The sequence below is a fragment of the Malania oleifera genome, chromosome 9 (assembly GCF_029873635.1).
Source record: "Malania oleifera isolate guangnan ecotype guangnan chromosome 9, ASM2987363v1, whole genome shotgun sequence".
NCBI lineage: Eukaryota > Viridiplantae > Streptophyta > Magnoliopsida > Santalales > Ximeniaceae > Malania > Malania oleifera.
In genome coordinates, this window is record NC_080425.1 from 31,043,031 (window position 1) to 31,059,557 (window position 16,527).

General features: G+C 37.1%; 1 protein-coding gene across 2 annotated transcripts in view; it reads right to left on the reverse strand.

The window, feature by feature from the left end:
• The window catches only part of LOC131163780 (uncharacterized), a 139,132-nt gene that overhangs the window by 98,971 nt on the left and 23,634 nt on the right, over positions 1-16,527 (reverse strand). For both annotated transcript variants that reach the window (XM_058120521.1, XM_058120520.1), the window contains 2 exons: positions 1,764-1,911; positions 81-188 (listed from right to left, as the gene is read on the reverse strand). In XM_058120521.1, the coding sequence (XP_057976504.1) occupies positions 81-188; positions 1,764-1,911 (256 nt within the window). The remainder of the gene's footprint in view (positions 1-80; positions 189-1,763; positions 1,912-16,527) is intronic.

The window sequence follows — 16,527 nt, forward strand, 5'->3', positions numbered from 1 at the left end:
TTTTGAGTGAGTGCCTACGAAAGTGATTGAAGGTGAAAAAAAATTAATTAATTAATTAATTAAAAAACAAAAGGGGGTACCTGGAAAGAACCATTTTTGGAAATATCAGCGTATGAATCATTTTCTTCAGCGTAAGGGTTCTCCCATGCAAGCATAGTTATAAAAATCAGTCTCTGGAACGCAGGATCCTGTAATGGAACGTGTCAAGTCTAAACACAAGCAACAAAAAGTCCCAAAATACACCAAGAAAATAGTAAAACCAAGTACAAGAATGTTTACATATTTCCTCAACAACAAAACATTGGCCATTTTATGGGCCCACAACTAAGCCCTCATTTGGTACAACTTAATTTTATTTACATAATTAAAGAATTATATTAAGAGAGAGGGAAAAGAACTACAAATAGTCAGGGAACCAGGGACCCTGACAACTAGAAAACATAAACTGAAAAAAAAAAAAAAAAATGATGAATGCAACACTACTAACTCAGGAAAAGAACCCAAAAAAAAAAAAAGTCTCCATCATACTTAATTGAGCACTTCAAATTAGCTAGCTCCTACTTACTTCTATTAACCTTAATCTGGTCTCCATCAAAATGAACAACTAGAATGGCTGGATCAGACAACCGGAATGCCATCTGATCCACTAGATGATCTCATCTTCAAACCACACTAACTTACTAGATAAGTTCATGTCAACCACCAAAACTTCCATCAAGCCATCCATAAGTCACGAAAAATCAAATCAACACCACAGCTCCCAAACCTTCCAAGAAAACAGTCCACTAACAATCAACTCAAGATGATTAGTAACCACCACTGTATACAAAACACAAAGTCAAGCACTTCAACAAGAGCTGGGTGCAAAAAGAGGCTGGGAAATACATCCCACAAGTACATTCCCAAATTAATTCAAGCAGCAAAATGCCACATGCAGGAAAAAACAGTGATTTGTACCCAAAACAAAAGATTGCAACCTCTTGATCACACCAATCTACTCCAAGAAACAATAGCTATCAAGAACAGCAGCAAGCAGATCTGAAATCAAACCTGAACACAAATTAGTCACCCTAGAAACATACCCGAGAAATAGGGTTTATGGTCTAGTGATTCTATCCTAAAGCTTAAAAACCTAAAACAAACTTTACACCCACATTCAGCAGAGCAACGTACCCCAGACTGGGCCTTTCTGACTACTTTACAGTGCTTATGACAGCTCAATGCTTGCTGACATCAGCAAGCCTTTTCATGAAAAGGCTAGTAGGCCTTTATAAGTACAACTTTTTTCAACTTTTCTGATGATGGCAATGGAAAAAGAATTTAAAGAAGAGGGAGAAGAAAACCTAGTTAGTAATTAATTTATGATCACTCCAACACAATGTCAACAGTACCAATAAAAGGGGAAGGTGGGACTTGGGAGACACGGAGAGAAGATATGAGGGGTAAAAAAAGGCGTAATTCTGCCTCTTGCCAATATATTTACTTTAAAAGCATAGCAAGTTAAAATATAACCTTGAAACTTAATAGCTTATCCATAACATTTTCCAACAATTGAAGCAATCAAAGCAATTGAACAGGTTTCACAAGCTGATACATTCAGAAGATAATCAACACTGAGAAATAATATTATGAGAAAAGTCATCATGGTAAAGAATCTCTTCCTTGGTGAATGATTTCTGTCATCAGAATTGATTTACTCATAGGAATAAATCAAACATAAATAAATAAATAAATAAAAACTAATTTATACTATGTGCACAGACCTTGAGGGAAGGATGAATATCTGAATTATCCCTTGACAAGAACCTAAAGCAGCAGTACTCCACCAAATTCCGTGCATCATTACATACAGATTCAGGTACAAGAGCTGCAAAAATTTTTTGCATCTTTTGCCCAGTCAATCCATTCATCCTGCATATCCTTGGAAAGGTCAGATCCTAATACCTTTGTTTGTCTGAAATGCCAACAAAACCAAGTTCTAATAAAATCCAAAGTAACATAAAAGCATGGCGAAGGTTTTCTAGGCAGTCCTTGATTCCAGCCTTAACAGTAATAAATAGCATTAATAGGAATGGAAATTTGTAGCCCCATAAATATGATTGATGCTCAAGAAAACTCCCTTTTGAGAACATTAGAATACAAAAGAACGAAACAAAAGCACTTAAACCTCCATAAATCTACAACAGCTCTCACTCATGTCACTAAAATTTCAGTATTTACGATAAAGGTTAGCGGTCATTTGGTATCTGGCATCACTGTCAAAAATTATGAAAACGAAAATTGGAAACAAAAACTAAAAACCGAAAACCAACATCTAAAAACTAAAACAAATTAAAAACTTGATTGAACAAAAGCTCATTTTTGTTGTTGAACCTAATAACAACTAAAAAAATATACGATTAACATAATTAAAATACAAAAAAAAAACACATACTAAAATATTATAATAAAAAAATTTATTATACTTAGTTTACTTAATTATTATATTTCAAAATTCACTTTACTAGAACAATTTTACAGCACATGGCAATTGAAAGATATTTTTAGAACAATAATGGATTTATTATTTTTTAAAAAAAAATAGAAAATTTATAGATATTTTTTTACTTATTTTTTTAATTCACATGGTCATTTTATTTTTATTTTAATTAAAAATTATGTATAAAATGAATGCTTTGATCCACAAAAATTAATCTTGTAAATTAAAATATTTTAGCAAATTGCAAATCAACTTAAAACCACTAAATCTAGCTTTCAGTTTTTCTCAAACACAGCTGAAAACCAACAGTAGAAACAGAAAACTAGAAGCATAAGCAAATGCATTTTCATAATTTGTTTCTTCAATGCACAAAAACGAAAACAGAAACAGAAGCGATACCAAACAGGCCCTAATTTCCCATCAGTGCCGCTGAAAAGCATAATGCATTCTGAAGAAAAGACCTGTTTCCATTTACACAACATGGTTGATAATTTAAATTAATATAGATGAAAATAACATGCATTTTTTTCAAACAAAGAATAATCCTTATGATCTAAAACACCAATACATTAATAATTCTTGCATGCATTAATGAAGTGAGTTAAGCACATTTATAAAATAAAAATATTTCACAGGTTGAAAGAGAGACATTAGTTTCTCATCATGATAGTACTTACCTAAGTATTATTGCATCAAGATAGTAAAATCTAAACACATAAAATTCATGTTGTAATGTTAGAGATAGAGGAAAGAAGCAAAAAAGAAAAGAGCAGAGGAAACGATGTGAAATAGAGAAAAATGCCCCCATTTATATACTATAAATAAAAATAAAGTCTTAAAGACAAAAGATACCCCAATTAACACAAACGTTTAACTAAAATAACATACTCTCCTAACGCTACCTCTCAAGCTGGAGGCATATATATATTCACCCAACCCCAGCTTGTAACAACCATTACCCAAGGCAAACTCAAACAAAGGCTTTGTAAAAACGTCTCCCTAACTAATCCACTGAACTCACAAAGTGAGTCCCTCACAACCTTCTCTAACACAGCACCTCTCACAAAATGACAATCAACTTCTATGTGCTTTGTCCTCTCATGCAACACTAGATTTCTAGCAATATAAATCACAGCTTGATTATCACACAACATATCTATTGAATTCATTACTAAGAATCCCATCTCTGACATAAGAGACTCTAGCCATATAAGCTCAACCAAAGTATGAACCATAACTCAATATTGTGCTTCAGCACTAGATCTTGCTACAATAATTTGTTCCTTGCTACGCTAGATGGCATGATTACCTCTCACAAAAGAACAATAACCAGTAGTAGACCTTCGATCATCAACAGATCCTACCCAATCTGCATCAGAGTATCCCACAAGCTCACAATTTCTATCACATTCACATATCAAACCTCTGCAAAAAGAGCCTTTGAGATACTGGAAAATCCTACAAACAACATCCCAATGTGGTTGCCTGAGATTTTCCATAAACTGACTCACCACATTCACTGCAAAACATATGTCAAGTCTAGTGTCCGATTCAACATCCGTAGAAAACTTCACATTGGGATCAATATAAGAACCCGATACTAGAGAAATAAGGTGTCCCATGAAAAAAGTGACATCAACACTAACATATTTCCTACGAGTATAGGGATCATAACATCCATATCCTGTCTGAGTTTTTGAGTACACAACAAAGACACACTTAACAACACAGGGAGAGAACTTGTCCTAACCAGTAAGTGGAATATGAACAAAATATGTGCACCCAAAGACACGAGGCACCACAGAGAACATGGATGTTTCAAGGTACATGATGGAAAAATGGAATTTGACAAGAAAGATTTTTAGAATCTTGGTAGAATTTCAGAACAGAGATCTTGTAGGGATATAGTTTGAACTGAAAAAAGAATGCTCTCTCCCAGTCAAAGAAGACAAATCTTCCTCAACAATCTTTATTCCTGCAAACCCATGTTCAACCTTCAGGGGAAATCTCTCTCCCAGAAACTGATCTAAGAATAGTCGTCGTACAAGAACATACAAGCATAACATCCAAATGCAGTTGCCTCACGCGGACTTTCAAGCAGAACACCCCTTTGGCAACTCATCTCTAGTTTCCAGAGGCGATCAGTGTACCCTCTTTCGGCATGCAGAGAACTCTAGTTTGCAATTCAGATTATCATAAGTGGTGGAAAAGTATGATCTGATTATTTCGTCTTGGCTTCATTGGAGCTTTTCTGGAAGAATGGGGAGGACCAGCAGCTTGTCAGGCAAGAAGCTGTCTGGGTGGGGAGGGTATTCATCAGTGCGGGCTGAATGCAAAACTTTCTGTGCCAATCGTCTTGAGCCCTCAGCTTTCAGGATTTTGGAGTTTTCAGGGGGAAAGTTTTCATATATCGTTCTAAAGAAAGAGGAATCTATCAGGATCGTGAAGATATTGGGGGGTAATATGTGAAGGAAAACGAGGTGTTGACGAACTTAATCAAGGAAGCCTATAATTAAAAGGTGAAGGAACTTGGGCTTCAATAAATTTCGATTCAATGACAGAGGAAGATTTCTTCGTATAGAGAAGGGGAGCGTAGGAGGAAAACGTGGAATTCTATGTGCTCCTAAGAGCATGGTCTCAAATTTCCACAAAATTGTCAAACTTTCCGTCGAAATTTCCAGTTTCGGTCACCTTTTAAAACGAAATGGCAGTCAATTTCCATCTCACATAATTTCCGTCGAAATTTCAATGAATCATCCAAAATTTATCGAAATCTCAAAATATTAGCAAAACTTGTCAAAATTTTAACTACTAAATGAAATTTTCTCAGAATTCAAATGAGAGATTTAGGAGTGAAATGAAATTTCTCTCTTAATTTAATTTATTTTTTTTATCAAAACAAAAGATTATTATGAGGGTTTTTGACATTATATGAAAAAATTAAACTTACAACAACGTTTTACTTAACCATTCATGTCTAAATTATCATTCTTTGTATAATAAATAATATTTAAATGATTTACGAGTTTCATTTGTATTAACTAAATAGCTTTAATGCACATTATCTTACAAATATGTTTGATACACATATTATATTACAATCTTTCCACCTCATATACACAACATAGATGTATTTAACTAGTAATATATTAGTCCTAGAACTTATATTATTATGTCTATTAACCATTTCTAAAGTTTCATAAAAGAATTTCTTGATTTACTACTGATTTTCGTTATTTTTTCAAATTGAAACCAAAATTGACATCGAAATCAAAATTTCCATCGAAATTTCCATACTTTTGGAGCTTCAAAATTTGAGACAAAATAAAAATTTAAGACCTTACGTAATAGTAAGACCGATGAAGTTTGGAGGAATCTTTTGAAGCACTTAAGCAGCTTTCTTGTCATCATAGGTTCATAACAAGCTTATCGTCTTTAGATCTTCAGATTGGGGTTCCTTAAACATGATAAGACATTAAAAGTTGACGATGGAGCAGAGCTGGGGCTTGCACCAATTGGAGAAGCACACATTTGCAGAAGTCATCAGTGACATGTCAACGAGGGGAAAGATCAATTTGGGAAAGAATGATGAAGAAGCCTGTGATTTCAGGAAAGGTTTTTTAACTTCCCTATCCAGCCCAAATTTTAATATTGCTTCCAAATTTAATATTAAATCTGGGAGAGGGGAATTTGGGCCTGCAACCAGTGGGCCACTTACAGCCACTAAATGGGTAATTAGAGGAAAAGGGGGTAGTAGGCCAAGCCTTATCCAAAAATGTGGTGGGTCTTTACCAATAAATGCTTATACCCAGTCCCAAGAGAACTCTAAAGATAAAAGAGAGGAATGCAGTGAGGGCAGAACCGAGACAGAAATTAAAGGAGCAAGCCCAGAGGTAGAAGGGTTCAGGGAGCAAACTCAGAAGAATGTCATTTCTGTGGAGAAGATTGAGGGACCTATAGACATGATGATGGAATTAGGAAGGAGAGAAGGGTGATTCAGATGAAGGAGAAGTAGAGATTTCAGATGATATACTTTTGCAGAAGGATAAGTTAGAGGATCATATACAAAAATCAGTTCAGCAGAAGCAGGGCAGTACCATTTTCGAAACTGATCCAAGTTGTAGCAAGGGGTCGTTTTCTGTTGAATGTGAAGGTACTCAAATAGATGATGATGATGAGAGGTGTTCAGAAGCAGGTGATGATCTCAGCAGCTTTCGTGATTCTGATTCTGGCTTGTTAGTTGATTAGCTGGAAGTGAGATAGATATGGGGGGAGAAGATAATTGGGAAGAACTTGATGGGGATTTGTGCTTTAACAAAAGAAAGGAAGAGTTATTACGAGTAAGAAACAATCAATTACACAACAGCTTACAGAGGAAGAGAGGCCTTTATTGTCCTCTGATATCAAGCAAGGGTTAGAAAGTTCTGTTGAGAACAGGTCTGATTAGAGTAAACCTTCGTTCAATGAGGGGCTTTTGCACCTTGCTCCTGAGCCTATTCTTGAAAAGGTGGTCATTGGTGTTAGTCCTCCAGGTGTAGGGAGAGATAAGGATGAGGAGACAGTGGATCCAGTGGGTGATCTGAATTCTCTGGAACCTGGAAAAGGTATTCTTCCTATTCCTATTTAATCCTTTTTTTTTCTGCAGAGTCTTTATGCCACAAAGAGGGCACTACTGGGGGAAGTGACATTGGTGTTGGCCGAGGGGCTAGTGAGAGGGACTATAGAAACCCAAACGAGCTCTTATATGACATGGGGTTAAAGCTTGTGAATCCTGTAGGTCTCAAGGTCAAGTTGGAGTTGAGTCCAAAAACTTATGAGAAGAAAAAAAAAAAAAAAAAAAAAAAGTGGAAAAAGAATAAAAAATTGTGGTTTCTTGCATTTATTATGGGGAAGGAAGGGGACAGCGAAAGGGGTAAGTGTGTTAGATTATGAAGATTATTAGTTAGAATTTTAGGGGTTTAGGCGATGTTAGGAAAATGTGTTTGATTAGGGAGGTTTTAATTAGGAACTCTCCCAATATTGTTTTCAGGAGACTAAGCTTGAGTTAGTAAACAAGGAGGTTGTTAGAGGGATTTGGAAGGACGGTGTAAGGATTGGGTCTTGGTACCCTCTCAGGGTGCCGCGGGCAGCATTCTAGTGCTATGGGATACTCAGTCTATTGCTAGAGTGGATAGTTTAGTGGGGTTTTTTCTCTCTTTCAGTTCTTCTAGAAATTATAGATAGGGGTCAATGTTGGATTTCCTCTATGTACAGTCCTTCTAGGTTTGCTCTTAGGGATTCTTTTTGGGATGAGCTCTATTTTGTTTCTGATTTTTGCTCGCCGAAGTGGATTGTGGGTGGAGATTTTAATGCAGTTAGGTTCCCTCAAGAAAAGAAGGGGGGTGATAGGGTTAATGCATATATGCAGAAGTTTAATTTGGTTAGTAAGGAGTGTGGGTTAAGAAAATATTCCCTTGGGTAATGCCAATTTTACATGGTTAGTGGGTAGGGATAGGGAAGTGGCTAGTAGAATTGATAGGCTCTTGTATTCTAATGATTGAGAGGAGGAGTTACCTAATCTTTCTCAAGTTGTATTAGCTAGACCCACGTGATCATTTTCCTATACTATTAAAATCTAGGAAAGTAACTCCCCCCCCCAAATTTAGGGTCAAGAATATGTGGTTATGTGGTTAGACCATCTCTTTTTTCAATCCTTGGTTAGGGGTACATGGAATGAAGACGTGGAAAGGGGTTGGGAGGGGTTTAGATTTATGAACAAGTTGAAGAGGTTGAAAGATAAACTAAAAGTATGAAATCGGGAGACATTCAAAGATATTAGGGTTAAAAAGTCTACTGTTATGGGAGATTTGGAAGAGTTAGATAGAAAGAAGGAGTGACATTTTTGAGGGAAGAAGAGACAAAGGATTTCTCTGAAAATTGAATTGGAAGAGTTGATCTTTAAGGAAATGATAAATTGGAGGCAAAAGATAAAGTTAAAGTGGGTTAGAGATGGAAATTGTAATCTATTTTTTTTATACGATCACTAATAGGAAAATGAGAAAGAATTTGAGTAAGGAGATGGAGGTGGATAGAGGGGTCATAATCATGGATTCTAATAGAATTTCTTTCAAGATCACATATTTTTATTATAATCTGTATTCTGAGGAGGATAAGAGTAGACCAATGGTTGGGGGATTAGAATGGGATCCTTCGCCTGATGATAAGATAGCCTAGTTAGAGATACCTTTTGATGAAGAGGAAATTAGTGCCATAGTTTTTGGGATGGAGATGGATAAAGCTCATGGGCCAAATGGTTTTAAGGTGATAAGAAAAATAGGTCCATCAAGATTTTTGATTATAGACTGATTAGCGTAGTTTCTAGTCTTTATAAAATAATCACTAAAGTGCTTGCTAATAGGTTATGTGTGGTGCTTGATGGGACTATTTCTAAGTCCCAAAGTGCATTTGTTGGGGGGAAGACAGATTGTGGATGCAATTTTTATTGCTAATGAAACCATTGCGGATATCAAGAGAAGGAAGAAGGAGCTTGTTTTAAAGTTGGATTTTGAAAAAGCTTATGATGAAGCGAGTTGGAATTTTTTTTTAACAAGGGAGCAGTTTGGAGAAAGAGCATAAATGGATGAGAAGGTGTATATCTAATATGAATTTTGCGGTGATAGTGAATGGTCAGCCTAAATCTTAGTTTAGGGCCATAAGGGGGATTACACAAGGGGGTCCTCTTTCTCTGTTTTTGCTTGTGCCAGCGGCAGATGTTTTGAGTAGGAGGGTTGATAGGGCAATGGATATAGGTTTAGTGAGAGGTCTTAAAGTGGGCCGAAAGGAGATTATAGTTTCTTACCTTCAGTTTGTGGATGATACTATTTTTTTTTCTAGAGGACCATAAAACTTCTATTCTAAATATAATGGGGCTCCTTTGAATTTTTGAAAGGGTATCAAGGTTGAAGATTAATTTGGGAAAGAGTGGAACAGCAGCTATTAACGTGCCTATAGAGAGTGTTAGGGACTTAGCCTTGAGAGTTGCACATGCAGAGTCCGGGTGGCAGATGTCTTACTTAGGGGTTCCAGGTTCCTTTTGGGGGCAATCTTATAGTAGCTAGTTTTTGGGATCCGGCAGTGGAGAGAGTTTCTAAGCGGTTAGACGGGTGGAAAGGAGCCTTTTTGTCTCCGGGAGGGAGGATTACTAATTGAAGCTTGTCTTTCTAGTATTTCGTTGTATTTTCTGTCTATTTTTAAAATCCAATGGAAGTTGCAAGAAAGATTGATAGGATTATGAGAGATTTTTTTTTTGGTCAGGGATAGGGGGTTTTAAGGATCATTTAGGGAATTGGGATGTGGAATGTAGGACAAAAAGAGAGGGGGGTTTGAGTCTTGGGAATTTGGTGTCCAAGAACATGGCTCTTTTGGTTAAATGGCTTTGGCGGTTCCCATTAGAGGTTTCCTCCTTATGGCATAAAGTTATCAAAAGTAAATTTGGACTTGATGGGAATGGGTGGGATACTATTTTAGGCTCTAGATGTTCTTCAGAAAGCCCATGGAAAGCTATTTCCCAGATTTATCCTCTCTTTTTCCCCACACCAAATTTATGACAGGTAAGGCTTGCAACATTCATTTTTGGAAAAATATATGGTTGGGGAATGTTGTTTTGGCCACCTCTTTTCCTCACTTATTTCATTTTAGCTCAGGGCACAACAATCCCACTGCTTCTTTTATTGTAGATCGGAAAGTCCTCCATCTTCTTGGGATTTTCGTTTTAGGAGAGCCTTAAATGATCGTAAAATGATTGAATTATCTTCTTCATTGGTTATGTTGAACAATCATAGGATGTCTTCCAAGGATGATAGTTGATCTAGGTTGATGGATTCCTCGGATGTTTTTTCGTGTAAATCTTTCTTTGATTTCTTGGTCAGTACCAATCTTTCCTTTCCACTGTACAAAGTAATCTGGAAGGTCAAAATCCCCTATAAAATCAAAGAGTTTCTTTTGGTTGGTTGTGCTTAATAGAATAAATACTAATGACTTGCTGCCAGATGAGGAGACCATTAAAGGGTTCCCCTAATATATGTATGCTTTGTTTTGATTGTTCAGAATCTGTTTCTCATATTTTCTTGCATTGAGATTTTGCATGTAAGGTTTGGAATAAGTTATTTAATTATTTTGGAGAAAGTTGGGTATGTCCTAGAACAGTGGAGGAGTGCTTGGCAATATCTTTTGTGGGGTTTGGAGGGAGGGAGGGAGGTATTGCTTTATGGAATTGTGCTTTATTTGCAGTGCTATCAGGCTTATGGAAAGAACGTAATCTAGATATTTTTTTAGGGAAGAAGATTCCATATTGGTTGGTGTGGGATAAAGTGCTTTTTATGGCTTCTTTGTGGTGTGTGGGCAATGGAAATTTTAAGGGGATGTGTTTGACAGATGTTCAGCAGGATTGGAAGTCCCTTTTAAGGGCGTGCTGATTTGAGTTTGCTGCTCTTTTGTGTTTTCCCTTTTTTCTTTTTCTTTTTCTTTTTTTTTTTTTTGTTTTTCTTGGGATTCTCAGATTTTGTTAAGGAGATATCTTCTCTCCTGATTGTACATTCTTTCTTTATCTAATGAATTTCTTTTTCTAAAAAAAAAAAAATTATGAGGGCAGTAAGGAGTTAGGGAAGGGTGGTAAGCGTGTCAAGTTATGAAAATTAATAGTTGGAATGTGCAAGGTCTAGAGGGTGCGAGGAAAAGGATCTTGATTAAGGAAGTTTTTTCTAGAAATTGTTTTGATTCAGGAAACTAAATTAGAGATGAGTGATGGGGAGAAGCATTTGGGGTGGTTGCTGTAGGAATGGGATTTTCTAATCTCTCAGGGTGCTATTGGGAGTGTTCTAGTTATATAGGATTCAAGTTCTCTTTCTAAAGAGGATAATTTGATGGGTTTTTTTTTCCTTCTGTTTAGTTTAAGTGAAAGTAAGGGTCCAATGGTGGGTCTACTCCATGTACAGTCCTTCTAGAGCAGCTCTTAGGAGTTATTTCTGAGATTACCTTTGTTATGTCTCTGGCTTTTGTTCACCTAGGTGGATAGTGGGTGGAGACTTGCGATGAGGTTTTAGGGGGAGAGGGGGTGAGGGGAGTAATTGCCAGTATGTGGCAATTTTACATTCTTATTAGGAAGTGTGGTATGAGAGATCCCTTTAGGGAATGCTACATTTACTTGGTCTGGGTAAGCTAATAGTAATGAAAGTAAAAGCTTGATTAGGGAGTTGGACATGGGGGCTAGGAGGGTCACAAATGGTCATCATCAGACACATCCATTATTACCAATTTCTTTCATAATTTTTATTGGGAGGAGGACCATTGTAGACCTATGATAGAGGGGTTATGGGATCCTATAACCAAGGATTAAATACATGGGTTAGACAGATTGTTCAGGGTGATTTGCTGAAAGTTTTTATAGATCTTTATGGGAACGGGATTCAAGTGAGCAGTAATTCCTCTTTTCTAGCCTTGGTGCCTAAGAAATCTAGATCTTTCAAGGTTGAGGATTTTAGACCTATTATTCATGTCTCTAGTGTGTATAAGATTATCACTAAAGTGTTTGCTAATAGGTTGAGTGCAATGATCAACGATGCTATTTCTAGTCCTCAAAGAGCGTTTATGAGGGTAAGCCAATAGTGGGTGCTATTCTAGTAGACAATGAGGTAGTAGAGGATATTCATAGTATTAAAGTTTGATATACATTGTTGACCCACAAGCTAACAACTTAAGCTTTTAGGTAAAGTGATAATCCAACATGGTATCAAAGCTAGTTACCATGAGGTCTTGGGTTCTAGTCTTGTTGCCCACGTTTATTTGTGGTGTCTAAAAAATTATTGTATTCCTTATAATGGGTGTTATTCTCTATCGTGTTTTTATGACTCCACATGCTGCTGGGCTGCATATGCGAGTGAGTGTTAAAGCTTGATATACATTGTTGACCCACTACCTAACAGCTTAAGCTTTTGGGTAAAGTGGCAATCTAACATGGTATTAGAGTTGGTTACTAGGAGGTCCTGGGTTCCAGTGATGTTGCCCGAGTCTATTGTGTGGTGTTTAAAAATATTATTATATTCCCTATAAAAGGTGTTATTTATTGTGTGTTTCTCTCTACGTGCTGTCGAGCAGCATGTGCAGGGGAGCGTTAAAGCTTGATATACATTGTTGACCCACAACCTAAGAGCTTAAGCTTCTAGGTAAAGTGGTAATCTAACACATAGGAATAAGAAGAGATGGTTTGTTTTCAAAATAGACTTGATAAAGCTTATGATAGAGTAAGTTGGAGCTTCTTGGAAAAGGTTTTTGCGAGAAAGGGTTCTCAGTGGAGGTGGATTAGGGGCTCTTTGTATAATGTATGGTTTTCGGTGATTGTGAATGGTGAAACCAAATTTTGGTTTAGTGCTTTGAGGGGCATTAGATAAGGAGACCTTTTATATCCCTTTCTATTTGTCTTTGTAGCTGATGTATGTATTGAGCAAGCTGGTGGATAGTGTGGTTGGGTGAAAGGGGTTTGAAGTGGGAAGAGGAGTGATGGTTTCTCATCTTCAATTTGCTTACTATACCATCCTTTTCCTAGATGATAACAGCTTTTCTTTTAGGAAATATTGGATATTATGTAAAAGAGGGTCTCTAAGCTCAAAATTAATATGGGGAAGAACGGTTTATCAGCCTGAAATGTACCTATTGAGAGAGCTAGTGAATATGCTGTTGATGTGGCCCTGTTGTTATTGGATTTGCCTTTGACTTACTTAGGAGTTTCTTTGGGAAGGAATCCTAGAGCTGCGAATTTTTGGAATCTAGTAGTGGAAAGGGTGACAGAGATTAGATAACTAGAGGAGGTTTTTTCTCTTTAGCGCAGAATAACTCTTATTCAGGCCTGCCTCTCTAGCATTCTGTTGTATTTCTGATTTGTTTTTACAATTCCAATAGAAATTGCTAGAAAACTTGAGAGAATCATAAGAGATTTCTTGTGGTCTGGTGTGGGGAGTCGTAGGGGCCATTTTAGTGTTGGGTGGAGATTTGTAGGTCTCAAAAGGAAGGGGGTTGGGTCTTGGTAATTTGGTGTCTAAGAACACTGCCCCTTTAGATAATTGGTTATGGCACTTCCCACTAGAAGAAACTTCCCTTTGGCATAGAGTTATAGGAATTTTGGGTTTGACGAGAATGGTTAGGATACCAATGCTTACTTGGGATGTTATGTGGGTAGTTTGTGGAGGCTTATTCCCTTGGACCTCCTTCTGATCATTTCCCTATTATGTTGGAATCAAGTGGGGTTTCTTGGGGTACTACTGCTTTGAGGTTTGAAAATATGTGGCTAGTTCATGCTACTATAAACCACTAGTGAGGAATTCTTGGGAAGAGGACTTGGAGAGGGGTTTGAAGGTTTTAGGTTCATGAGGAAGTTGAAATGTCTAAAGGAGAAATCGAAAGTTTGGAACAAGGAGGTATTTGGTGATTTAGAATTAGACACTTCAGCGTCTTAGGTGAGTTGGGTTCTTGGAGAATAAGGAGGCAAAAAGGATTTTTCTAAGAATGAATTGGACGAGGTGATTTTTAAGGAAATGAGGAATTAGAAGCAAAAGACCAAATTTAAATGGGTCTGAGATGGCGACTGTAATTCTAGTTTCTTCTATAGGATAAAAAATAAGAAGATAAGAATATGATTACGGAGTTGGATGCCGGGGAATGGAGAATTGTCAATGAACCAAGTTGGATCGCTCCTAAGATCACTAATTTCTTTGATAATCTATACTCTTGAGGAAGATATTCATAGACCGATGGTTGAGGGATTAGCGTGGAATCCCATTTCTAGAGATCAGATGTGATGGTTAGAGAGGCGTTTTGATGAGGAGGTGAGGGGGTAGTTTTTGGAATGGAGAGGGATAAGGCTCTGAGTCTAGATGGTTTTATTTTAGCTTTTTTTTAAGACTGTTGGGATGTTATTAAGGATGATTTGTTTAAAGTCTTTGCTGAATTTTATGGGAATGAGATTTTGAGCAAGAGTATTAATTCCACTTTTATCACTCTGGTGCCTAAGAAATCTAGATCCATTAAGGTAGAGCATTTCAGACCTATTAGTCTAGTCTCTAGCATTTATAAGATTATCACTAAAGTACTAGCTAATAGGCTGAGCATGGTGCTTTTTTTATTTTTCTTTTTTTAGCTGAGTGCGGTGCTTGATAAAACTATACTACTCAAATTGTTTTGTGTGGGAAAAGATTCTTTCTATGGCTTCTTTATGGTGTATGGGCTATGGAAACTTCAAGGGAATGTGTGTTTCAGAAGTTTAACAACATTTGGAAGCCTCTTCGAAGGGCGTCTTGAGTTTTTTTTGTCATTTTTTATTTTTGCAATTTTCTTTTTTGGTTTTCCTGAGGATTATCAGACTTTGTTAAGGAGATTCCTCTCTCCTGCTTGTAAATTCAATCTTTATCTAATGAATTTCTTTTTCTATCTGTTAATGGTTATTTAGTCATTTAGCATTATTACTATATGTTAGAGTTTTGTTATTAATAAGTGTGAGTCGGTAAGGGTATTATGATCATTCCAATTGTACTTGGCATATATTATAAATAGAGGGAGAGACCTATCATTGAGTTGAGGTCTTCCATTTTACTCAATTATTTAACATCGTATCTGAGCCAGGTTCTGAAACCTAAAGCCTAATTGCTACCACCACCATCAAAACTGGGGTGTAAAACCCAAAATCCGCTGCATGTCTACCATCATAGAAGAATTTCTAGCAATATTATAGCCCTAGAAAACAGCCAGCAGCAGCCAAAAGTCAACGCAGTTGCTGGAATTTTCTGGGCAACCCTGACAGTTGAAGAACATCAAATCTACTATAGATTTTGCAAAAACAACACCATAGTCACCCACAGACACTGCCGATCTGCCCCTCACTGAATTCCCATCTCCACGCAGTGTCCCATGTGCCCTCACACACCAACCAAAGGCTGCCAAAGCTGACCCCACATACCAGCACGTGAAGCTCAAGCATGGTTTTGACCTGAAATCATCCAGCAGTGATCCAATCCCTCTATTAACATGTTATTGGAGTTTTTCATTATGTTTTTTGTCCAAGACCTCACCTTTTTTAATTGCTCATGTGCAAAACCAAAGGTTGTTTGATGCTTCCTGAAGCTGTTTATCAATGGTTATTGAGTTTATTGGGTCTGAAACAGTGGGATTTGCTGTGTTTTTTGATTCAATGTTCTAATTCCTTCCATAAACCAAAATATCAAGCTGTTGGGTATGTATTTTGCTCAAAGAATCTTTGTTGTGACCATGCACTCGTGGTAACTTGTTAGTTGTTGTTCGGTGTTAGTAACAGTCATTGGTGACCTTCTTGGAGCAGTGGCAGTGCTCTTAAGCTGTTATTGTGAGGCTGTGGCAGTGTTATATAAGTTTGTTGGTGATTTGTTCATGGTTGTTTCGGTGGTTCACCTCTCCAATTGTTCCAGTGCTGTGTGTTGCTTTCTTGGGGCTGCGTCTGAGTTTCTTGGTGCTGTGGCAGCCTTGTACTGATTTAATTGTGACTTGTTCATGGTGGGTCACCTTGTTCGTGATTGTTCTGATTGTTCCACCAATTAATCGTATGATCATTGGTCTGAGTTTGTGAATGTTGAGATGGAGTATGCAAATCCCAAAAGTATGGTTCCTTCGTTAGTCACTTGTTTGAGTGAACAGTGTACTATGACTATACCAGGGGAGGAGTATTCAAGGTTTCTACAGCATCAATCGTCTCAACAAGCATCTTATCAAATTGCGTCCTTTGCCCAAAAAGGTAATCCTACAGTCTGTATGTCATCTAGTATCCTTCCTACCAGTCCTTGGGTTATCGATTCTGCTGCCACTGACCACATAACAGGTGCAACCAACTTCTTTTCTGATCTCTAGTGTCCTAAAAATCTACCTCAAGTTGCCCAAGCTAATGGGTACACTATTGCTGTTCAGGGGATAGGAACAGTAAATCCTACTCCTTTCTCTCTTTCTTCTGCTTTATACATTCCTGAATCTCCTTTCAATCTCATGTCAGCGTAAGC